The sequence below is a fragment of the Pseudophryne corroboree genome, chromosome 1 (assembly GCF_028390025.1).
Source record: "Pseudophryne corroboree isolate aPseCor3 chromosome 1, aPseCor3.hap2, whole genome shotgun sequence".
Classification (NCBI taxonomy): Eukaryota; Metazoa; Chordata; class Amphibia; order Anura; family Myobatrachidae; genus Pseudophryne; species Pseudophryne corroboree.
Window position 1 is genome coordinate 189,753,277 of NC_086444.1, and position 24,939 is coordinate 189,778,215.

The 24,939-nt window shown below is 48.2% G+C and overlaps 1 protein-coding gene across 2 annotated transcripts in view; it reads right to left on the reverse strand.

Annotated features, from left to right (window-relative positions):
• CCNH (cyclin H) overlaps positions 1-16,431 on the reverse strand; it is an 81,859-nt gene extending 65,428 nt beyond the window's left edge. Inside the window, exons 1-2 of one of the 2 annotated variants that reach the window (XM_063963967.1) lie at positions 16,214-16,427; positions 6,415-6,537 (exon numbers count right to left, since the gene is read on the reverse strand). In XM_063963967.1, the coding sequence (XP_063820037.1) occupies positions 6,415-6,537; positions 16,214-16,330 (240 nt within the window). In that variant the 5' untranslated portion in view covers positions 16,331-16,427. Of the gene's footprint in view, positions 1-6,414; positions 6,538-16,213 lie in introns of both variants that reach the window. The other variant, XM_063963968.1, reaches the window with a different exon arrangement.
• Between the last annotated feature and the right edge of the window lie 8,508 nt (positions 16,432-24,939).

Sequence of the window (24,939 nt, forward strand, 5' to 3'; positions counted from 1 at the left end):
GAGGCCACAGATCTTCTGTAAGCATTTCTTGCAGATCTGGGTACCAAGTCCTTCTTGGCCAATCCGGAACAATGAGTATTGTTCTCACTCCTCTTTATCTTACGATTCTCAGCACCTTGGGTATGAGAGGAAGAGGAGGAAACACATAGACCGACTGGAACACCCACGGTGTTACTAGTGCGTCCACAGCTATCGCCTGAGGGTCTCTTGACCTGGCGCAATACCTTTGTAGCTTTTTGTTGAGACGGGATGCCATCATGTCCACCTGTGGCAGTTCCCATCGATTTGTAATCTGTGTGAAGACTTCTTGATGAAGTCCCCACTCTCCCGGGTGGAGGTTGTGCCTGCTGAGGAAGTCTGCTTCCCAGTTGTCAACTCCCGGTATGAACACTGCTGACAGTGTGCTTACATGATTCTCCGCCCTGCGAAGAATTCTGGTGGCTTCCGCCATTGCCACTCTGCTCCTTGTGCCGCCTTGGCGGTTTACATGAGCCACTGCGGTGATGTTGTCTGACTGGATCAGAACTGGTTTGTCGCGAAGTAAGGTCTCCGCTTGACGTAGGGCATTGTATATGGCCCTTAGCTCCAGGATGTTGAGGTGAAGACAAGTCTCTTGACTTGACCAAAGACCCTGGAAATTTCTTCCCTGTGTGACTGCTCCCCAACCTCGGAGGCTTGCGTCCGTGGTCACCAGGATCCAATCCTGAATGCCGAATCTGCGTCCCTCGAGAAGGTGAGCACTCTGCAGCCACCACAGGAGTGATACCCTGGCCCTGGGGGACAGGGTGATCAACCGATGCATCTGTAGATGTGACCCGGACCACTTGTCCAGTAGGTCCCATTGGAAAGTCCTCGCATGGAACCTGCCGAAGGGAATGGCCTCGTATGACGCCACCATCTATCCCAGGACTCGAGTGCAATGATGCACTGACACCTGTTTTTTGGTTTCAATAGGTTCTTGACCAGAGTCATGAGTTCCTGGGCCTTCTCTATCGGGAGATAAACCCTCTTCTGGTCCGTGTCCAGAATCATGCCCAAGAAGAGCAGACGAGTCGTAGGAACCAACTGCGACTTTGGAATATTGAGAATCCAGCCGTGTTGCTGTAACACTTTCAGTGAAAGAGATACGTTGTTCAGCAACTGCTCTCTTGATCTCGCTTTTATGAGGAGATCGTCCAAGTACGGGATAATTGTGACACTTTGCTTCTGCAGGAGCACCATAATTTCCGCCATTACCTTGGTGAAAATCCTCGGGGCCGTTGAGAGACCAAACGGCAACGTCTGAAATTGGTAATGACAATCCTGTACCGCAAATCTTAGGTACGCCTGATGAGGTGGATAAATGGGGACATGAAGGTACGCATCCTTTATGTCCAGTGACACCATAAAATCCCCCCCTTCCAGGCTTGTGATGACCGCTCTTAGCGATTCCATCTTGAACTTGAACCTTTTCAAGTATAGGTTCAGAGATTTTAAATTCAATATGGGTCTGACCGAACCGTCCGGTTTCGCGACTATAAACATGGTCGAATAATAACCCCTTCCCTGTTGAAGGAGGGGAACCTTGACCACCACCTGCTGAAGATACAATTTTTGTATTGCGTTTAACACTATCTCCCTCTCTTGGGGGGAAGCTGGTAGGGCCGATTTGAAATACCGGCGAGGAGGCACCTCTTCGAATTCCAGCTTGTAACCCTGAGACACAATTTCTATTGCCCAGGGATCCACCTGGGAGTGAACCCACATGTGGCTGAACTTCCGAAGACGTGCCCCCACCGGGCCCGACTCCGCCAGTGGAGCCCCAGCGTCATGCGGTGGACTTTGCAGAGGCCGGGGAGGACTTCTGTTCCTGGGAACTAGCTGCGTTGTGCAGCTTCTTTCCTCTGCCCCTACCTCTGGCAAGAAAGGACGCACCTCGGACTTTCTTGTTTCTTTGTGAACGAAAGGACTGCATTTGATAATGCAGTGCTCTCTTAGGCTGTGAGGGAACATAAGGCAAAAAATTTGACTTTCCAGCTGTAGCTGTGGAGACCAGGTCCGAGAGACCTTCCCCGAACAATTCCTCACCCCTGTAAGGTAAAACCTCCATATATCTTTTTGAGTCGGCATCACCTGTCCATTGCCGAGTCCACAGGACCCTTCTGGCAGAAATCGACATAGCGTTTATTCTAGAACCCAGTAGACTAATGTCTCTTTGAGCATCTCTCATATATAGGACAGCGTCTTTAATATGCCCCAGGGTCAATAATACAGTATCCTTATCTAGGGTATCCAATTCCTCAGATAAGGTATCCGTCCATGCAGCTACAGCACTACACACCCAGGCCAACGCAATTGCCGGTCTTAGTAAGGTACCCGAATGTGTATAAATGGACTTCAGGGTAACCTTCTGTTTGCGATCAGCAGCATCTTTGAGGGTAGCCGTATCCTGAGACGGCAGTGCTACCTTTTTGGATAAGCGTGTTAAAGCTTTGTCCACCCTAGGGGAGGATTCCCATCGTAGCCTATCCGTTGGCGGGAAAGGATAAGCCATAAGAATCCGTTTGGAAATCTGCAGCTTTTTATCTGGAGATTCCCAAGCTTTTTCACATAACTCATTCAGTTCGTGTGAGGGGGAAAAGTTACATCAGGCTTCTTTCCCTTATACATATACACCTTCGTGTCAGGGACAGGGGTTTCCTCTGTGATGTGCAAAACATCCTTTATTGCTATAATCATATATCGAAGGGATTTAGCCAATTTTGGCTGTAACTTTGCATCATCGTAATCGACACTGGAGTCAGAATCCATGTAGATATCTGTGTCAACAATTTGGGATAGTGGGCGCTTATGAGACCCTGACGGTCCCTGCGACATAAGGTCAGGCACGGGTTGAGACCCTGACTGTCCCAATGCATCAGCCTTGTCAAATCTTTTATGCAAGGAATTAACATTATCATTTAAAACCTTCCACATATCCAACCAATCAGGTGTCTGCGCCGTCGGCGGAGACACCACATTCATTTGCTCCCGCTCCTCTCCCACATAGCCTTCCTCGTCAGACATGTCGACACAAGCGTACCGACACACCACACACACAGGGAATGTCCTTTCTGAAGACAGTTCCCCCACCAGGCCCTTTGGAGAGACAGAGAGAGAGTATGCCAGCACACACCCCAGCGCTATAATATCCCAGGAATAACACAGTAACTTAATGTTAACCCAGTAGCTGCTGTATGTATAGTTTTTGCGCCTAATTATGTGCCCCCCTTCTCTTTTCAACCCTCTTCTACCGTGTATCAGCAGGGGAGAGTCCGGGGAGCTTCCCCACAGCGGTGCTGTGGAGAAAAAATGGCGCTGGTGAGTGCTGAGGGAGAAGCCCCGCCCCCTCGATGGCGGGCTTCTGTCCCGCTTATACAGTAATTTTGGCGGGGGCTCATACATATATACAGTGCCCAGCTGTATATATATGTGTACTTTTTGCCAACATGAGGTCCCAAATGCTGCCCAGGGCGCCCCCCCCTGCGCCCTGCACCCTTACAGTGACCGGAGTATGTGAGGTGTGTGGAGCAATGGCGCACAGCTGCAGTGCTGTGCGTTACCTCTAGTGAAGATCATGAAGTCTTGTGCTTCTCATACTCACCCGGCTTCTATCTTCCGGCTCTGCGAGGGGGACGGCGGCGCGGCTCTGGTACGGACGGCGAGGGTGAGATCCTGCGTACCAATCCCTCTGGAGCTAATGGTGTCCAGTAGCCTAAGAAGCAGGACCTAGCTTCAGAGAGTAGGGCTGCTTCTCTCCCCTCAATCCCTCGATGCAGGGAGTCTGTTGCCAGCAGAGCTCCCTGAATATAAAAAACCTAACAAAATACTTTCTATCAGCAAACTCAGGAGAGCTCACTGAAAAGCACCGAGCTCCTCTGGGCACAGTATCAAACTGAGGTCTGGAGGAGGGGCATAGAGGGAGGAGCCAGTGCACACCAGGAACTAAATTCTTTCTTAAAGTGCCCATGTCTCCTGCGGAGCCCGTCTATCCCCATGGTCCTTACGGAGTCTCCAGCATCCTCTAGGACGTTAGAGAAATAAAGATTTTCCCTACCATCACTCAGCCTCAGTGAGGTGCGAATCGAAAAATTTGAGTTTACTCTGATACAGTGTGAGTTTCTAATTGGATGTCAAAAATGAATTTGCAAAGTGAATCTGCAAGGAAAACAGCAAATCGCACCTAACTGGATTGACCCCTAATGGGGAAATATAATAGCCTGTAAGATGCAGGTACAGTATAGGCGAGATTCCATCGAGTCTGCCCAATGTTTTAAAGTGGCAATCATTTGAAATGAAAAACCAACCTGATTTCTGTATAGCTAGAACTGTATAGTTCATGCCTCTGCCGAATAATAATAAAATAATAACAAAAACAACAATAATCAAAAAAGGGGTTGTGACAAAAAAAAAAAAAAAAAATTAGGATTAAACAAATGACAGATAAATACACAACAGTACTGCTTATCTCTCACTCCCACACTGAGCAGCTGGAAATACAATTTGTCTTTCAGCCACTGCATACACTGCTTAAATTGTCACAATTAATTAAACACATAAGCTATTGTTTGAAATTTATGTTTCAGATAATTTATTATTAAATGACTTGATTTACTAACAATATTTTAATTAGCCCAGGTAACTCTCAATCATGAGGATGGCACTATTGTTATAAGGAAATATTCTAATACTCCGGTTGGCCAATGACTGTCGCCTCTCCTCTACCCTGGTCACCACATACCATGCTCGAATCCATGATTTTACCTGCGCTACCCCCTTCACTGGAACTCCCTCACGCTATTAGACTCTCCCTGACCTTGCAAAGCTTCAAACGGGTACTGAAAACCCACCTGTTCATCAAAGCGTACCCTTCCGCACAACCTAGTTTCAAGGCCACTCTCCGAACCCACTGCCTCATGCCTTGGCCATCTATGCCTCGCTTGCTTCCTACCATCAGGCCACCTTTTGCTTGTTCGCTCCTCATGTCACCTGTCTGTCTCCCCCCACCCCCTAGATTGTGAGCTCCTTAGAGCAGGGCCTTCTTCCCTCCTGTTCTCACAACTCTCTTCTCTCAAACTTCAATTACAGCTGTCTCGCCTTCGTAGTGAATGTCTACACCTACATCTCCTCTCGCTCATTACTGTTTCTCTCTTCCAGTGGCCCCTAGTAGTACAGGACTAGACTACTCCTTTGCTTCCATACATCGCAGCTGTATTGTGTACTGTGGTGTCTATTGTAGTGCTAATTGTTACCTGTGCTCTGTTTTAGTTTTTCTGTTACTGTAATGTTAAGTCCTGTGTACCCTGTATTGTTCTAATGTCTGCCGTATGTACGGCACTGCAAAACACTTATGGTGCCTTATCAACAAAAAGTAAAAATAATAACTGATGCTCTGGTCACTTCTACCTCCAGGTGGCAGACTTGCATAATGACAGTACGGGAAATAATCCACTGTAGACAGGAAGGATGTTTCTGTACTGTATGCCAATGCAAACAGGGAGGCGAGTAAATGTCTACATGCATGTATATATGCACTTGCTAATTACAATATAATTAACAGTATAATATACATTGCAGACACTATTTCTATACTAATAATTGGCTCTCTGGCACGGATTAAAAATATAATGTCCCATAACTCCCTGGTGAAATCTGGGTACAACTTCTTATGCCAAGTGATTCTTTCACACGCAAATAATAACTATTTCTATACAGACAGGTCCTCTTATGTCCAAAATACCAATTTTATTATATTCCACTAATGATCTATTAAGGATGGAATAATTTGCCTCTAGCCTGAATTCACCCAACGATCCTCATTGAAGTTCAACTGTGATGTTTGTATTATCCTTAAATGTGTATTTTAACTGTCTGAGGGTGCGTGGACAGTATGGACGCAGCGGTGCTTTTTCCCGTACCGGTATTCTAATTAATAATGTACGGTAGGGTGCTTTCACACAGCACGGCCCGGCACGGCAGCCGGAAATATCCACTGAAAGTTCCGGCTGCCGTGCCAGGGCCGTGCCGTCCTTGAAGGAAGTGAACCGTGTGTGAATGGGAGCTTTCACACACGTTTTCTTTTCATGCCGCTCCTGCTGGTGCGCATGCGCACAGCATTAACCATGGCTCAAAGCCGTTATGTGTGAAAGACACTGCCGGATGGCAAAAAGCCGGACAAAGTTTGTCCAGCTTTTTGCCATCCGGTGAAAACCGGCGTGTGTGAAACAGCCCTACAAATATGTTCCGGTTCCAGAATTCCTTCATGGTCTATAGATACACTCACACAGAAATTAGGTGTAAATTTACTAAATTATATCAATCATTTCAAGCCACGTAAAATATACATTTTTGCTATTTGAAAAGCATTATGGAGACAGGGCTCTCTTGGTTACTCACCAGGACAGATTTCGGCATTGCTGGCTTGAAAACATTGCAGAAATCAATCAGCTTTTTCTCATAATATTTACAAATGATCAACTCTTCATCAGCATCCAGACTGAATATCTCATACAGCTGTGCCTGTAAATAACAGTATACATATGGTCACATAGACAAGCTTTCTAAAGGGCCCTACACACTTGGCGATATTGAAGGACGATGTGAGCGATATCGTTCAAAAATGATCATATCGTTCAGTGTGAATGCTTCAACAATGAACGATGCGCGTCACCGCAGTCGTCCATCGTTGGTCGTTCATGGTTTATTCATGCGAGCCAATTTGGACGATATCGATGTAATGTAATCGCCGAAATCGGCCATAGAAATCGTTCAGTGTGTATGTAAAAAAGCGCTGATGAAAAATCGGGCAACATTAATATCGTTGGTCGTCAAAATCGGCCAAATCGCAGGGCCCTTTACACTCTCTTCTGTTTCTAGAAACATGCTATACCAGAGCTTCCCAAACTCCACCATTACAGTCTAGGAATTAAGGATAGTCATGCTTGAGCACATGTAACTTCATTTGTATCTCAGGCGGATTCAGTAGGTATTACCGGTACATGAGATCCCGACGTCCATTATACCAATGCCGGGATCACTATGATCTTAATCCCAACAGGGGTGACTAGATGGTATTCCCCCCTCTCCCCTACCACCTAACCCTCTGATCCCGCAGCCTAAATCTAACCTCCCCCTTTAATGCCGGACCCTAACCCTCCCCCCCCTCCCCCATGGAGGTGCCTAAACCTAACCCCTGTCCCCGCTGCATAAACCTAAGCCTCTCTCCCCGGCAGCCTGATCCTAACCTCCCCTAAGAAGGGGGGGGGGACCTAACCCTAATCCTCCCTCCCTGCATGTTTACCAATGCCTAACCCTCCCGCCCCCCCTTCATGTCCCTAAACCTAACCCGCCGAGGCTGGTCCTCTGGTCAGGATGCCGACTGTCGGGATCCCGGAGTCAGTCTCCTGCCCCTTTCGGGGTTCTGACGTTGGTATTCCAACGGGTGTCGGGATCCCAACAGCCGCCATATTGACCGCATTCCTCTCAGGCAACACAGCTGCACCCGATACTACACACCACAGCACCCGATACTACACTCACACCGCAGCACCTGTTAACTACCCCCATCTAGCACTCATTAGCCATTCACTGATCAATTCCAACATCCAAAATGCCCACTAACACATTCACCTCCACACACCACCACATATACACACATACAGTACACACTATAAAACCCCACAACATATACACCCCCCCACCACATATACACACACACACACACACACACACACACACACACACACACACAAAGTACACCTACCCACTACATACACATTCAATACACACACAACACACAAACAGTATTCATACACTAATCTAGAAGCCATTAAATTTGTATGGCTTCATGCAGCAGCAGCTCCCCGTATAGTCTGGGGGTGGAGCTTGGGGCTGAGTGACAGCAGGACCCCGAGTAAAGGAGAGACTGGAGGGGAGGTAGGGGCAGCCACCACACTGCCTGCATGGCTCCATGAGATCTCAGGTGAGAGTGCTGGAGCCGGAGGAGGCAGGGCATGGGATGAGAGGAGGTCGCTGGCAGTCTGTGACAGAAAGTTTTTCTTGTCAACGGTATCAGTCTCCTGTGGGCCTATTTTCAATGGGGGGCCTGGTGCTACAGCTCCACCCACCCCATTGTTAATCCGGCTCTGCACAGCCCCCACAGCCAGCATACCATTGCTGGAAAGGAGGCAAAGCCACATCCCACTGGAGGCACACTACATCCAGGAGCAGGACTGTATTTAGGAGTCAGAAGTACCCTGGCAAAGCAAAGGATACTGTGCATGCTGCACTTCTGCACCACAACATCCATCCATCCATGATGGAGCCCAGAGCTGGGAGCTTGGACCAAAAAGAAAGGATTAGGTAATGGCTGAAGAGACTTCTCTGATATCAGGCCCTCCAGAAGTCAAAATTCCGGGGGAGTGCCATCCTGGCCAACTGGTATTTACTGTCCCTTCCAAAAGTGTGAGGAAATACTTGGTCACCTGAAAACCTCTCCCCTCCACTAATAACAGCAGTGCCACGGCGAGTGGGACACCTGCCAACAGGTGTGACAGACACATAGAATGGCCATACACACAGAGGTATAACTCATCATCTGACAGACGGACCATGGGGTCTATTGAATGCCTGTCGGACCCACTCTGACAGAGAGGATCCGACAGTTCAGTATTCAATTTGCGGGCAATTCCGAGAGGTTTTTGCCCGTTTTCGACAATGCCGATCTGACTTTTTTTATTTAAAGTCGGATTGACATTGTCAGAAATGGGTCAAAAAACTGTCGATATCGGCCGGAAATCCGACAAAACACGTGGATCCGTGGCTAATCCGCTGATCCACGTGTTTTTCAACAACTCTGATTTTTTAAAAAGTCGGAAAAACGGCACAAATTTGACCTAAAAAAGTCCGAAAATAAGATTTTACTTACCGATAAATCTATTTCTCGTAGTCCGTAGTGGATGCTGGGGACTCCGTCAGGACCATGGGGAATAGCGGCTCCGCAGGAGACAGGGCACAAAAGCAAGCTTTTAGGATCACATGGTGTGTACTGGCTCCTCCCCCTATGACCCTCCTCCAAGCCTCAGTTAGGTACCGTGCCCGGACGAGCGTACACAATAAGGAAGGATCTTGAATCCCGGGTAAGACCCAAACCAGCCACACCAATCACACCGTACAACTTGTGATCTGAACCCAGTTAACAGTATGATAACAATGAAGTAGCCTCTAAAAAAGATGGCTCACAACAATAATAACCCGATTTTTGTAACAATAACTATGTACAAGTAATGCAGACAATCCGCACTTGGGATGGGCGCCCAGCATCCACTACGGACTACGAGAAATAGATTTATCGGTAAGTAAAATCTTATTTTCTCTAACGTCCTAGTGGATGCTGGGGACTCCGTCAGGACCATGGGGATTATACCAAAGCTCCCAAACGGGCGGGAGAGTGCGGGTGACTCTGCAGCACCGAATGAGAGAACTCCAGGTCCTCCTCAGCCAGGGTATCAAATTTGTAGAATTTTACAAACGTGTTCCCCCCTGACCACGTAGCTGCTCTGCAAAATTTTAAAGCCGAGACCCCCTCGGGCATCCGCCCAAGATGAGCCCACCTTCCTTGTGGAATGGGCATTGACAGATTTTGGCTGTGGCAGGCCTGCCACAGACTGTGCAAGCTGAATTGTACTACAAATCCAACGAGCAATAGTCTGCTTAGAAGCAGGAGCACCCATCTTTTGGGGTGCATACAATATAAACAGCAAGTCAGACTTTCTGACTCCAGCCGTCCTGGAAATATATCTATTTTTAGGGCCCCGACAACGTCTAGCAACTTGGAGTCCTCCAAGTCCCTAGTAGCCGCAGGCACCACAATATGTTGTTTCAGGCGAAACGCTGACACCACCTTAGGAAGAAACTGGGGACGAGTCCGCAGTTCTGCCCTGTCCGAATGGAAAAACAAATATGAGCTTTTTTTTTAAGACAAAGCCCCCAATTCTGACAATCGCCTGGCCGAGGCCAGGGCCACAACATGGTCCCTTTCCATGTGAGATATTTCAAATCCACAGATTTGATCGGTTCAAACCAATATGATTTGAGGAATCCCAACACTACGTTGAGATCCCACGGTGCCACTGGAGGCACACAAGGGCTGTATATGCAATACTCCCTCGACAAACGTCTGGACTTCAGGAATTGAAGCCAATTTTTTCTGGAAGAAAATCTACAGGGCCGAAACTTGAACCTTAATGGACCCCAATTTGAGGCTCATAGACACTCCTGTTTTCAGGAAGTGCAGAAATCGACCTAGTTGACATTTTTTCGTGGGGCCTTCCTGGCCTCACCCACGCAACATATTTTCACCACATGTGGTGATAACGTTGTGCGGTCACCTCCTTCCTGGCTTTGACCAGGGTAGGTATGACCTCTTCCGGAATGCCTTTTCCCTTAGGATCCGGCGTTCAACCGCCATGCCGTCAAACGCAGTCGCGGTAAGTCTTGGAACAGACAAGGTCCCTGCTGGAGCAGGTCCTTTCTTAGAGGCAGATGCCACGGTTCCTCTTGGAACAGACATGGTTCTTGCTGAAAGCAAATCCCATCTTAGCTCCCGAGGCCATTAGTCCTCTGTGAGCATCTCTTGAAGTTCCGGGTACCAAGTCCCTCTTGGCCAATCCGGAGCCACGAGTATAGTTCTTACTCCTCTACGTCTTATAATTCTCAATACCTTGGTTATGAGAAGCAGAAGAGGGAACACATACACCGACTGTTACACCCACGGTGTTACCAGGACGTCCACAGCTATCGCCTGAAGGTCTCGTGACCTGGCGCAATACCTGTCCCGTTTTTTGTTCGGGCGGGACGCCATCATTTCCACCTTTGGTCTTTCCCAACGGTTCACAATCATGCGGAAAACTTCCCGATGAAGTTCCCACTCTCCCGGGTGGAGGTCGTGCCTGCTGAGGAAGTCTGCTTCCCAGTCGTCCACTCCCGGAATGAACACTGCTGACAGTGCTATCACATGATTTTCCGTCTAGCGAAAAATCCTTGCAGTTTTGACCACTGCCCTCCTGCTTCTTGTGCCGCCCTATCTGTTTACGTGGGCGACTGCCGTGATGTTATCCCACTGGATCAATACCGGCTGACCTTGAAGCAGAGGCCTTGCTAAGCTTATAGCATTACAAATTTGCTCTTAGCTCCAGTATATTTATGTGGAGAGAATTCTCCAGACTTGATCACACTCCCTGGAAATTTTTTCCCTGTGTGACTGCTCCCCAGCCTCTCAGGCTGGCCTCCGTGGATACCAGCATCCAATCCTGAATGCCGAATCTGCGGCCCTCTAGAAGATGAGCACTCTGTAATCACCACAGGAGAGACACCCTTGTCCTTGGATATAGGGTTATCCGCTGATGCATCTGAAGATGCGATCCGGACCATTTGTCCAGCAGATCCCACTGAAGAGTTCTTGCGTGAAATCTGCCGAATGGAAGCGCTTCGTAATAAGCCACCATTTTTTACCAGGACTCTTGTGCAATGATGCACTGACACTTTTCCTGGTTTTAGGAGGATCCCGATTAGCTCGGATAACTCCCTGGCTTTCTCCTCTGGGAGAAACACCCTTTTCCTGGACTGTGTCCAGAATCATCCCTAGGACCAGCAGACGTGTCGTCGGAACAACTGCGGTTTTGGAATATTTAGAATCCACCCGTGCTGTCGTAGAACTACTTAAGATAGTGCTACTCCGACCTCCAACTGTTCTCTGGACCTTGTTCTTATCAGGAGGTCGTCCATTTTCTTTGAAGACGAATCCTCATTTCGGTCATTACCTTGGTAAAGACCCGGGGTGCCTTGGACACTCCAACGGCATCGTCTGAAACTGATAGTGACAGTTCTGTACCACGAACCTGAGGTACCCTTGGTGAGAAAAGCAAATTTTGGGACATGGAGGTAAGCATCCCTGATGTCCCGGGACACCATATAGTCCCCTTGTTCCCAGTTTGCTATCACTGCTCTGAGTGACTCCATCTGGATTTGAACCCTTGTAAGTGTTCAAATTTTTCAGATTTAGAATCGGTCTCACCTAGCCTTCTGGCTTCAGTACCACCCTATAGTGTGGAACAATACCCCTTTCCTTGTTGTAGGAGGGGTAATTTTATTATCACCTGCTGGGAATACAGCTTGTGAATTGTTTTCAATACTGCCTCCCTGTCGGAGGGGGACATTGGTACAGCAGACTACAGGAACCTGCGAGGGGGGAAACGCCTCGACATTCCAATCTGTGCCCCTTTGATACTACTTGTAGGATCCAGGGGTCCTGTACGGTCCCAGCGTCATGCTGAGAACTTAGTAGAAGCGGTGGAGGGCTTCTGTTACTGGGAATGGGCTGCCTGCTGCAGTCTTCTTCCCTTTCCTCTATCCCTGGGCAGATATCTTATAGGGACGAAAAGACTGAGGCTGAAAAGACGGTGTCTTTTTCTGCAGAGATGTGACTTAGGGTAAAAAACGGTGGATCTTCCAGCAGTTGCCGTGGCCACCAGGTCCCATGGACCGACCCCAAATAACTCCTCCCCTTTTATACGGCAATACATCTTTGTGCCGTTTGGAATCTGCATCCCCTGACCACTGTCGTGTCCATAAACATCTTCTTGCAGATATGGACATCGCATTTACTCTTGATGCCAGAGTGCAAATATCCCTCTGCGCATCTCGTATATATAGAAATGCATCCTTTAAATGCTCTATAGTCAATAAAATACTGTCCCTGTCAAGGGTATCAATATTTTTAGTCAGGGAATCCGACCAAGCCACCTCAGCTCTGCACATCCAGGCTGAGGCGATCGCTGGTCACAGTATAACACCAGCATGTGTGTGTATACTTTTTAGGATATTTTTCTGATAAGCATGTGAGCGCCTTATCCACCCTGAGGAGTGTTTCCCAATGCGCCTTAACTTCTGGCGGGAAAGGGTATACCGCCAATAATTTTCTATCGGGGAAAACCCACGCATCATCACACACTTCATTTAATTTATCTGATTCAGGAAAAACTACAGGTAGTTTTTTCACCTCACACATAATACCCTTCTTTGTGGTACTTGGAGTATCAGAAATATGTAACACCTCCTTCATTGCCCTTAACGTGTGGCCCTAAAGGAAAATACGTTTGTTTCTTCACCGTCGACACTGAAATCAGTGTCCGTGTCTGGGTCTATGTCGACCGACTGAGGTAAATGGGCGTTTTTACAAGCCCCTGACGGTGTCTGAGACGCCTGGACCGGTACTAATTTGTTCGCCGGCCGTCTCATGTCGTCAACCCACTTGCAGCGTGTTGACATTACCACGTAATTCCATAAGTAAGCCATCCATTCCGGTGTCGACTCCCTAGACAGTGACATCACCATTACAGGCAATTTGCTCCGCCTCCTCACCAACATTTTCCTCATACATGTCGACACACACGTACCGACATACAGCACACACATAGGGAATGCTCTGATAGAGGACAGGACCCACTAGCCCTTTGGGGAGACAGAGGGAGAGTTTGCCAGCACACACCAAAATGCTATAATTATACAGGGACAACCCTTATATAAGTGTTCCTCCCATATAGCATTTAATATATATATGTATATCGCCAAATCAGTGCCCCCCCTCTCTGTTTTAACCCTGTTTCTGTAGTGCAGTGCAGGGGAGAGCCTGGGAGCCTTCCCCTCAGCCTTTCTGTGAGGGAAAATGGCGCTGTGTGCTGAGGAGAATAGGCCCCGCCCCCTTTTCGGCGGGCTTCTTCTCCGGAGATTGTGAAGTCTGGCAGGGGTAAAATACATCCATATAGCCTCAAGGGCTATATGTGATGTATTTTTCGCCATACAGGTATTCTACATTGCTGCCAGGGCGCCCCCCCCCCCGCGCCCTGCACCCTCCGTGATCGCTGTGGGAAGTGTGCTGACAGACAATGGCGCACAGCTGCAGTGCTGTGCGCTACCTGAGGAAGACTGAAAAGTCTTCTGCCGCCTGGTTCCGGACCTCTTCAATCTTCAGCATCTGCAAGGGGGTCGGCGGCGCGGCTCCGGGACGAACCCCAGGGCGAGACCTGTGTTCCGACTCCCTCTGAAGCTAATGGTGTCCAGTAGCCTAAGAATCCAATCCATCCTGCACGCAGGTGAGTTGAAATTCTCTCCCCTAAGTCCCTCGATGCAGTGAGCCTGTTGCCAGCAGGACTCACTGAAAATAAAGAACCTAAAAACTTTTTCTAAGCAACTCTTTAAGAGAGCCACCTAGATTGCACCCTTCTCGGACGGGCACAAAAACCTAACTGAGGCTTGGAGGAGGGTCATAGGGGGAGGAGCCAGTACACACCATGTGATCCTAAAAGCTTGCTTTTGTGCCCTGTCTCCTGCGGAGCCGCTATTCCCCATGGTCCTGACGGAGTCCCCAGCATCCACTAGGACGTTAGAGAAAGTGCTGTTTTTCCAACTTTTTAAAAAATCCAACAGTAAGACCCGCATATCTGACATTGCCACACACTGTCAGATAATTTGCCCATATGTCCAATAGGGAGTATATCTGCTGTCAGTCATAAGCAGCAATAATCGCATCTCTCATGCATGTTTATTACCAGTTATTTATATAGCGCACACATAGTCCGCAGCGCTTTACAGAGAGAATAATTGTTCATTCACATCAGTCCCTGCCCCAGTGGAGCTTACAATGTATATTCCCTACCACATGTACATGTTGGAAGACAATTAGCCTACCAGTATATTTTTGGATTGTGGGAAGAAACCAGGAGGAACCCACACAAGTACAGGGAGAATATACAAACTCCACACAGTTAGGGCCATGGTGGGAATTGAACCCATGACCTCCGTGCTGTGAGGCAGTAATGCTAACCATTACACCATCCATACTGCCATGTTGAAAGATTGAGTGACAAATGCTGCTCAGTCACAGCCATACACTGTACAATTATTGTCTGACCGGGCAAATAATTGCACAGCGTATAGCAGCCAAGTGTGGATTCCTTCAGGCACTACAATGTCATACCAGGTACAGATGATGGAACTATAACACAATAACACCCAGCTGTGCAGGGACTGTGCAGTATGGGTGGGTGCCCATCAAACATTGATGGTTCAATAACCAGCGTTGTCTGATGGCAGTTGTGTTTTCACCATTGATGGATGCCACGGGTAGTAGAATATCGGCGGCTGATCCGCTATAGTGACCACAGTTATGCGCGTGCGTAGATGCCGGCTGCACACATGCACAGTTTGTCCATCGATGGATCGCCAAATATTGGTAATCATGAAACCATTGACATACCTCCCAACTGTACCTTTTTGGCAGGTACAGTACCTTCTTTTTATGGTCTGTACCGATTTTTGGCTCTCCAAACTTCCATTGAAAGTATAGGAAAAGGGGCGTAGTCACAACCCTTAACCCATGGCCACGCCCCCTTTTCGAATTTGTACCGATTCTTGGGGGTCATTCCGAGTTGATCACTCGCTAGCTGCTTTTAGCAGCATTGCACACGCTAGGCCGCCGCCGCCCTCTGGGAGTGTATCTTAGCTTAGCAGAACTGCTACTAAATAATTTGCTGCAGTTTCTGAGTAGCTCCAGACCTACTCCTAGACTGCGATCACCTCAGTCCGTTTAGTTCCTGCTTTGACGTCACAAACACGCCCTGCGTTCGGCCAGCCACTCCCCCATTTCTCCAGCCACTCCTGCGTTTTTACCTGGCACGCCTGCGTTTTTAGCCCACTACCTGAAAATGGCCAGTTACCACCCAGAAACGCCCCTTTCCTGTCAATCACTCACCGATCAGCACAGCAACTGAAAAGCGTCGCTCAGACCTGTGTAAAATTGCTTTGTTTGATGTTAAAATACTTAACGCATGCGCGCTGCGTACCATGCGCATTTTCCACCTGTTCACTGCGCTGCGAAAAACGCAAGCGAGCGAACAACTCCAAATGACCACCCGTATGTGTAAATTGCTGGAGGGTATGCATTGATAGCAGAACCGCCAATGGTCATCGTCACTACAGTACTCTACCGTGGAACTCTAATAATGGGCGGGGCTATCACAAAAGTGGGCGGTCCGCGGCGGTTTCACATGTGTGCTGTGCAGTGCAGATATCGGGAGCTAGCGATGGTGACACGTGATGGGAGGGTTACACCGCACAGCGCACTGTACCGGCAGCATACCTGCCCTGTCCTTTCTATCTTCCCCCGGTACCGGCTGTTAGCCTGGACTCGGAGCCGCTGCGGCTCCTCCTCGCTGGAGAAAGTCCAGTGCTTCCTCTGGGTGCTGTTGTGGAACATAGCGCTGCTGCTGCGTCTCCTACTCCTCCACCCGCGCACACATTATACGTCACACCCTGCGCTGCGGTTACGTCACGGCCGTGACGTCAGCGCTGCTGCAGCTTAGGCTCAGGGTAGTGTCTGTGTGCAGGCGCCGTGTGCTGGCTGTGTAACGCGTGTGTGACAGAACACTGCACAACACCCGCATGACCGCTATACAGCCCGGAGCTTCTCAGATACCGGTGACCTGGTCTGACAGGGCATGCTGGTGCTGTTAGTTCCACGGCAGCTGAAGAGCCTCAGATTGCCAGAGGCTGCAGTTTGACGTGCAGTATAGTTGTAGTGACTAGTCTATAGTAATATACTTTTCATGGACAGTGAGATTTAGGTCTTGATAGATAACCATTTATAATGTGATGGTTGGCACGTGGTAGCGATGTGCTTTGCTGCAGACTTAATACAAATTATCACAAAAGAATGAGGCTGAAGTTATCGTCTTGTTTGGGCAGCTTCACTTCTTATTCCAGCTTCTATTTCAGCGCATGCTGTATTCAAACAATTAAATCATGTTAGATCAGCAGTCAGCATTGCATAAATAACAAAAAAAAAACATTGCTTTCAAAAAATGTCAGTTGTATTTTGCTTGTGCCAGCAAACATTTGGCCATGAAACAGACTGGCAAAGTGGGCACAGGCACCATATTGTACCATTTGAATAAGTAGCTGTAGTTGTGAAAGGGTAAAATTGTCTTGGGCCACAAATTTGTCACTTGAAACCAACAAAGGGTGCTCACTTACATAAAACCTGCTTGTATTGTGCCTGGCCCAACACAGTACTCATACTGACCTAAAGGGCCCTACACACTGCGCGATCCGCCGCCGAGCTGTCCGACGGCAGGGGGGGGAGTGAAGTTTTTTCACTCCCTTCATCACCCGGCTCCATAGCAGTGCAGACAAATATGGACGAAATTGGCCTACATGCACAAGCAACGGGGCACCAGCGATAAATGATCATTCATCGCTGGTGCCTCCACACTGAAAGATATGAACGGTATCTCGTTCATTAACGAACTAAATCACTCATATCTTTCACTAATATCGCCCAGTGTGTAGGGCCTATTACATACTCATACTCATTATACTGACTCAACAGCACTGAGGCATCTCCGTGTGTAGGAAGGGTTAGATTAGCATGCGTTACATGCGCATCCGCCCTCCCGGCATCTACAGGGAGCTGCAGCTGAGAGTGAAGGGAACACTGCATGAGTCGCCAGAGATGTGGATGCAGCATGTGTGACACCCAGGTACGTATTATTGATGTTACCTTGTTCCTTTTCTTAGGACTTCCCAGTGTCCAATTCTTTGCAGAGAGGTGAGAATGATGACTGTGACAGAATAAACTATTTCTTTTTGTTTATTTGCCTCTATGGAGTATATTCAATTAGGGTCGGATCCATTCCGACATGCATTTGTCGGAATGGATCCGACAACCCCTATTCAAATCTCATCTCGATTCGACTTTTAAAAAGTTGAATTGAGATGAGGGACCCAGAGGGGGAGATCAGCGGGGACAGCCGGCGGGCAGACGGAGCAGATCAGCGCTACAGTAGCGCTGCAAGAGGATGTCACACAGCCGCCCGACCTCACGGCAGTGTCCACCCGGCTCCAGCAAGCATGACCTCACTTGCTGGAGCCGGGTGGATGCTGCCGTGAGCGGCACGGCTGTGAGACATCCTGCTGCAGCGCTGTGCTGTAGCGCTGATCTCCCCTGTATGCCCGCGGCAGTCCCGCTTCTCCCTGCAGCTCCCCCACCCCCCTCCTTCTCTGGGTCCCACATCTCAGTCCGACATTTTTTTATGTCGGACTGAGATGGTCGAAAAGGGGGACAAAACCTGTCGGTTTTGGCCCCGTTTTCGACATAAGCACGTGGATCGGCAGCTATTCCGCCGATCCACGTGCTTTTCAACAAGTCGAATTCCTCGACTTGTCGATTATATTGAATAGGTTGGAACCCCTTCCGACCTAAAAAAAGTCGAAAACTGCCGTCTTTTCGACAGGCGGCAGCTTTCGACATCAATTGAATATACCCCTAAGTGTCAATTTATTAGAACATCAATTATGATAATGAACTTTTTGCGCAAATTGAGCAAAACATTAGTTCACAAAAAACAGTTTACAATACAATACATCAGTTTCTAATAGTGACAATGTTTTTCACTCAAAGGCTAATAAACTCTTTTATTAAACTGCTCCTAGTTGTGCTGACTCCTTTCTTTTGTCGATAAGTAGGTACCCAAATTTAACTCATTAGATCATATTGACTATATGTAACCATGAATATAAACATTTGTAGAACTTTGTGAATATATGCAATAGTATCACTTCAGACAATGGACTTCAATGTTGCACAAATACTATACTGCTTACTGTAGTTTATACGATTGTCCCCAAGTCTGTCCGTGCGATACAGTACAAATGGGTACTCTTTCCTAGTGTCAGAATATCTCATGTGATAAATGAGGACTCTTGTTAACGTTATTACTTATTAATGGTTTAAGTAATCCTTTCTTTTCTGCAGATAATAGTTACACTGTTGTAAGAACTATTTGTAATCCTTTTGTGGCATAGGAATATTCTCTCTTGCTAATTCTGCCATCTATGAAGAGATGATTTAACGTTAGACTCCTGTTTTTATTGGCCGTAAGTGATAGCTTAATTATCCAAGTTATTAAGACACAGTAGACTGATTGACTGAATAATTGCTGTTATAGTGAGTTCCTGCTGAAATTATGATTATTTGCAGAAATGCAAACCGCGGTAAACTAAGCGTTTGCAAAAATCTCCCTATGAAGACTGCCGGCTGCCGCTGTCCCTGTGCTGTGACATGAAATGGGTGTTCCGTATTACTTTTATACACTGCAGTGTTTATACTGGCTGTTCTAATTTAAGTCCCTGTAATAAGTGCACTTATTGATACTTGGTAGTTAAAGTTGATTTAGCTGGATTAGTAGTGCTCCTACACTGAGGTACAGTGGGACTGTGTCAGTGGTGTGCTCAGTATACCTCTCCAGTTGCTCACAGCTGTCATTTGTCTCTTGCACCTTATATGGCGAGTCCGGCTCCACCTCATGGACCACTTCTCTTGGGCCCCATACACTACAACGATATGTCTGAGGCTGAAGTCGGATGCAGTTTCCCTTGAACTCCCCCGGGACCTTCCCGGGAGTTATTCCATACGATTTGGTACTTTTGTGCTATTTTTGCATAAGATATATCGCATGCGATTGATAAAGCCGCTATACATCGCATGCAATATATCGTACGGCATACAATTGTACCATGAGATATATCTGATGAGCTGGATAGAGGGCTGCGGGGGCTGGGAGTGTCCTGAGAATGCCAGTCAAACTTCCCTGTGATACATCGCATGCGATATATCACATGCACAAAAAACACACTTTTTTAATCCGATTCCATCCAATTCCGATATATCATTAGTACAGCACCAACAACTTAGGGGATCCTATCCGACAGCCACGGGGACGCGCATCAGATTGGATACGATCTAAAACACATACGATTGTACACAATTTCATACAATATACAGGTTGAGTATCCCATATCCAAATATACCGAAATACGGAATATTCCGAAATACAGACTTTTTTGAGTGAGACTGAGATAGTGAAACCTTTGTTTCTCTAACGTCCTAAGTGGATGCTGGGGACTCCGTAAGGACCATGGGGAATAGCGGCTCCGCAGGAGACTGGGCACAAAAGTAAAGCTTTAGAACTACCTGGTGTGCACTGGCTCCTCCCCCTATGACCCTCCTCCAAGCCTCAGTTAGATTTTTGTGCCCGAACGAGAAGGGTGCACACTAGGTGGCTCTCCTGAGCTGCTTAGTGAAAAGTTTAGTTTTAGGTTTTTTATTTTCAGTGAGACCTGCTGGCAACAGGCTCACTGCATCGAGGGACTAAGGGGAGAAGAAGCGAACTCACCTGCGTGCATAGTGGATTGGGCTTCTTAGGCTACTGGACATTAGCTCCAGAGGGACGATCACAGGCCCAGCCATGGATGGGTCCCAGAGCCGCGCCGCCGGCCCCCTTACAGAGCCAGAAGACAGAAGAGGTCCGGAAAATCGTCGGCAGAAGACGTCCTGTCTTCAACAAGGTAGCGCACAACACTGCAGCTGTGCGCCATTGCTCTCAGCACACTTCACACTCCGGTCACTGAGGGTGCAGGGCGCTGGGGGGGGGCGCCCTGAGACGCAATAAAAACACCTTGGATGGCAAAAAATGCATCACATATAGCTCCTGGGCTATATGGATGCATTTAACCCCTGCCAGAATACATAGAAAAACGGGAGATAAGGCCGCCGATAAGGGGGCGGAGCCTATCTCCTCAGCACACTGGCGCCATTTTCCCTCACAGCTCCGTTGGAGGGAAGCTCCCTGGCTCTCCCCTGCAGTCACTACACTACAGAAAGGGTTAAAAAAGAGAGGGGGGGCACTAATTACGCGCAGTATTAAAGATACAGCAGCTATAAGGGGAAAAACACTTATATAAGGTTATCCCTGTATATATATATATAGCGCTCTGGTGTGTGCTGGCAAACTCTCCCTCTGTCTCCCCAAAGGGCTAGTGGGGTCCTGTCCTCTATCAGAGCATTCCCTGTGTGTGTGCTGTATGTCGGTACGTTTGTGTCGACATGTATGAGGAGAAAAATGATGTGGAGACGGAGCAGATTGCCTGTAATAGTGATGTCACCCCCTAGGGGGTCGACACCTGAGTGGATGAACTGTTGGAAGGAATTACGTGACAGTGTCAGCTCTGTATAAAAGACAGTGGTTGACATGAGACAGCCGGCTACTCAGCTTGTGCCTGTCCAGACGTCTCATAGGCCGTCAGGGGCTCTAAAGCGCCCGTTACCTCAGATGGCAGATATAGACGCCGACACGGATACTGACTCCAGTGTCGACGGTGAAGAGACAAATGTGACTTCCAGTAGGGCCACACGTTACATGATTGAGGCAATGAAAAATGTTTTACACATTTCTGATAATACGAGTACCACCAAAAAGGGGTATTATGTTCGGTGAGGAAAAACTACCTGTAGTTTTCCTGAATCTGAGAAATTAAATGAGGTGTGTGATGATGCGTGGGTTTCCCCCGATAACAACTGATAATTTCTAAAATGTTATTGGCATTATATCCTTTCCCGCCAGAGGTTAGGGTGCGTTGGGAAACATCCCCTAGGGTGGATAAAGCGCTCACACACTTGTAAGGGCTCTACCCTCTCCTGAGAGGCCGCCCTTAAGGATCCTGCTGATAGAAAGCAGGAGGGTATCCTAAAATGTATTTACACACATACTGGTGTTATACTGCGACCAGCAATCGCCTCAGCCTGGATGTGCAGTGCTGGGTTGGCGTGGTCGGATTCCCTGACTGAAAATATTGAAACCCTAGATAGGGACAGTATATTTTTGCCTATAGAGCATTTAAAAGATGCATTTCTATATATGCGTGATGCACAGCGGAATATTTGCCGACTGGCATCAAGTCTAAGTGCGTTGTCCATTTCTACCAGTAGAGGGTTATGGACACGACAGTGGTCAGGTGATGCGGATTTCAAACGGCATTTGGAAGTATTGCCTTATTAAGTGGAGGAGTTATTTGGGGTCGGTCTTTCAGACCTGGTGGCCACGGCAACAGCTGGGAAATCCACGTTTGTACCCCAGGTCGCCTCTCAACATGAGAAGACGCCGTATTATCAGACGCAGTCTTTTCGTGGACAAGCGGGCAAAAGGTTCCTCATTTCTGCCCCGTGACAGAGGGAGAGGAAAAAGGCTGCAGAAATCAGCCAGTTCCCAGGAACAGAAACCCTCTCCCGCCTCTGCCAAGCCCTCAGTATGACGCTGGGGCTTTACAAGCAGAATCAGGCACGGTGGGGGGCCCGTCTCAATGAATTTCAGCGCGCAGTGGGCTCACTCGCAAGTAGACCCCTGGATCCTTCAGGTGATATCTCAGGGGTACAAATTGGAATTCGAGACGTCTCCCCCTCGCCGTTTCCTAAAGTCGGCTTTACCGATGTCTCCTTCTGACAGGGAGACAGTTTTGGAAGCCATTCACAAGCTGTATTCCCAGCAGGTGATAATCAAAGTACCCCTCCTGCAACAGGGAACGGGGTATTATTCCACACTGTTGTGGTACCGAAGCCGGACGGCTCGGTGAGACCGATTCTAAATCTAAAATCTTTGAACACTTACATACAGAGGTTCAAATTCAAGATTGAGTCACTCAGAGCAGTGATTGCGAACCTGGAAGAAGGGGACTACATGATGTCTCGGGACATCAAGGATGCTTACCTTCATGTCCAAATTTACCCTTCTCACCAAGGGTACCTCAGGTTTATGGTACAGAACTGTCACTATCAGTTCAGACGCTGCCGTATGGATGGTCCACGGCACCCCGGGTCTTTACCAAGGTAATGGCCGAAATGATGATATTCCTTCGAAGGAAGGGAATTTTAGTTATCCCTTACTTGGACGATTCCCTGATAAGGGTAAGATCCAGGGAACAGTTGGAGGTCGGTGTAGCACTATCTCAGGTAGTGTTGCGGCAGCACGATTGGATTCTCAATATTCCAAAATCGCAGCTGGTTCCGACGACTCATCTTCTGTTCCTAGGGATGATCCTGGACACAGTCCAGAAAAAGGTGTTTCTCCCGGAGGAGAAAGCCAGGGAGTTATCCGAGCTAGTCAGGAACCTCCTAAAACCGAGCCAAGTCTCAGTGCATCAATGCACAAGGGTTCTGGGTAAAATGGTGGCTTCCTACGAAGCAATCCCATTCGGCAGATTCCACGCAAGAACTTTCCAGTGGGACCTGCTGGACAAATGGTCCGGGTCGCATCTTCAGATGCATCAGCGGATAACCCTGTCACCAAGAACAAGGGTGTCTCTCCTGTGTTGGTTGCAGAGTGCTCATCTTCTAGAGGGCCGCAGATTCGGCATTCAGGACTGGGTCCTGGTGACCACGGATGCCAGCCTGCGAGGCTGGGGAGCAGTCACACAAGGAAGGAATTTCCAGGGCTTATGGTCAAGCCTGGAGACATCACTTCACATAAATATCCTGAAGCTAAGGGCCATTTACAATGCTCTAAGCTTAGCAAGACCTCTGCTTCAAGGTCAGCCGGTGTTGATCCAGTCGGACAACATCACGGCAGTCACCCACGTAAACAGACAGGGTGGCACAAGAAGCAGGAGGGCAATGACAAAAGCTGCAAGGATTCTTCGCTGGGCGGAAAATCATGTGATAGCACTGTCAGCAATTCCGGGAGTGGACAACTGGGAAGCAGACTTCCTCAGCAGACACGACCTCCACCCGGGAGAGTGGGGACTTCACCCAGAAGTCTTCCACATGATTATAAACCGTTGGGAAAAACTCGACAGGTATTGCGCCAGGTCAAGGGACCCTCAGGCAATAGCTGCAGACGCTCTGGTAACACCGTGGGTGTACCAGTCAGTGTATGTGTTCCCTCATCTGCCTCTCATACCCAAGGTACTGAGATTGATAAGATGGAGAGGAGTAAGCACTATATTCGTGGCTCCGGATTGGCCAAGAAGGACTTGGTAACCGGAACTTCAAGAGATGCTCACGGAGGATCCGTGGCCTCTACCTCTAAGAAGGGACCTGCTCCAGCAAGGACCCTGTCTGTTCCAAGACTTACCGCGGCTGCGTTTGACGGCATGGCGGTTGAACGCCGGATCCTGAAGGAAAAAAGGCATTCCGGATGAAGTCATCCCTATCCTGATCAAAGCCAGGAAGGATGTAACCGCAAAACATTATCACCGCATTTGGCAAAAATATGTTGCGTGGTGCGAGGCCAGTAAGGCCCGACGGAGGAAATTCAACTGGGTCGATTCCTACATTTCCTGCAAACTGGAGTGTCTATGGGCCTGAAATTGGGGTCCATTAAGGTTCAAATGTCGGCCCTGTCAATTTTCTTCCAAAAAGAACTAGCTTCAGTCCCTGAAGTTCAGACGTTGTAAAAGGGGTACTGCATATACAGCCTCCTTTTGTGCCTCCTGTGGCACCTTGGGATCTCAATGTAGTTTTTGGGTTCCAAAAGTCACATTGGTTTGTACCACTTAAATCTGTGGAGTTAAAATATCTCACATGGAAAGTGGTCATGCTGTTGGCCCTGGCCTGGGCCAGGCGCGTGTCAGAATTGGCGGCTTTATCCTGTAAAAGCCCTTATCTGATTTTCCATTCGGACAGGGCGGAATTGAGGACTCGTCCTCAGTTTCTCCCTAAGGTGGTTTCAGCGTTTCACCTGAACCAACCTATTGTGGTGCCTGCGGCTACTAGGGACTTGGAGGACTCCAAGTTGCTAGACGTTGTCAGGGCCCTGAAAATATATGTTTCCAGGACGGCTGGAGTCAGAAAATCTGACTCGCTGTTTATCCTGTATGCACCCAACAAGCTGGGTGCTCCTGCTTCTAAGCAGACTATTGCTCGTTGGATTTGTAGTACAATTCAGCTTGCACATTCTGTGGCAGGCCTGCCACAGCCAAAAATCTGTAAATGCCCACTCCACAAGGAAGATGGGCTCATCTTGGGCGGCTGCCCGA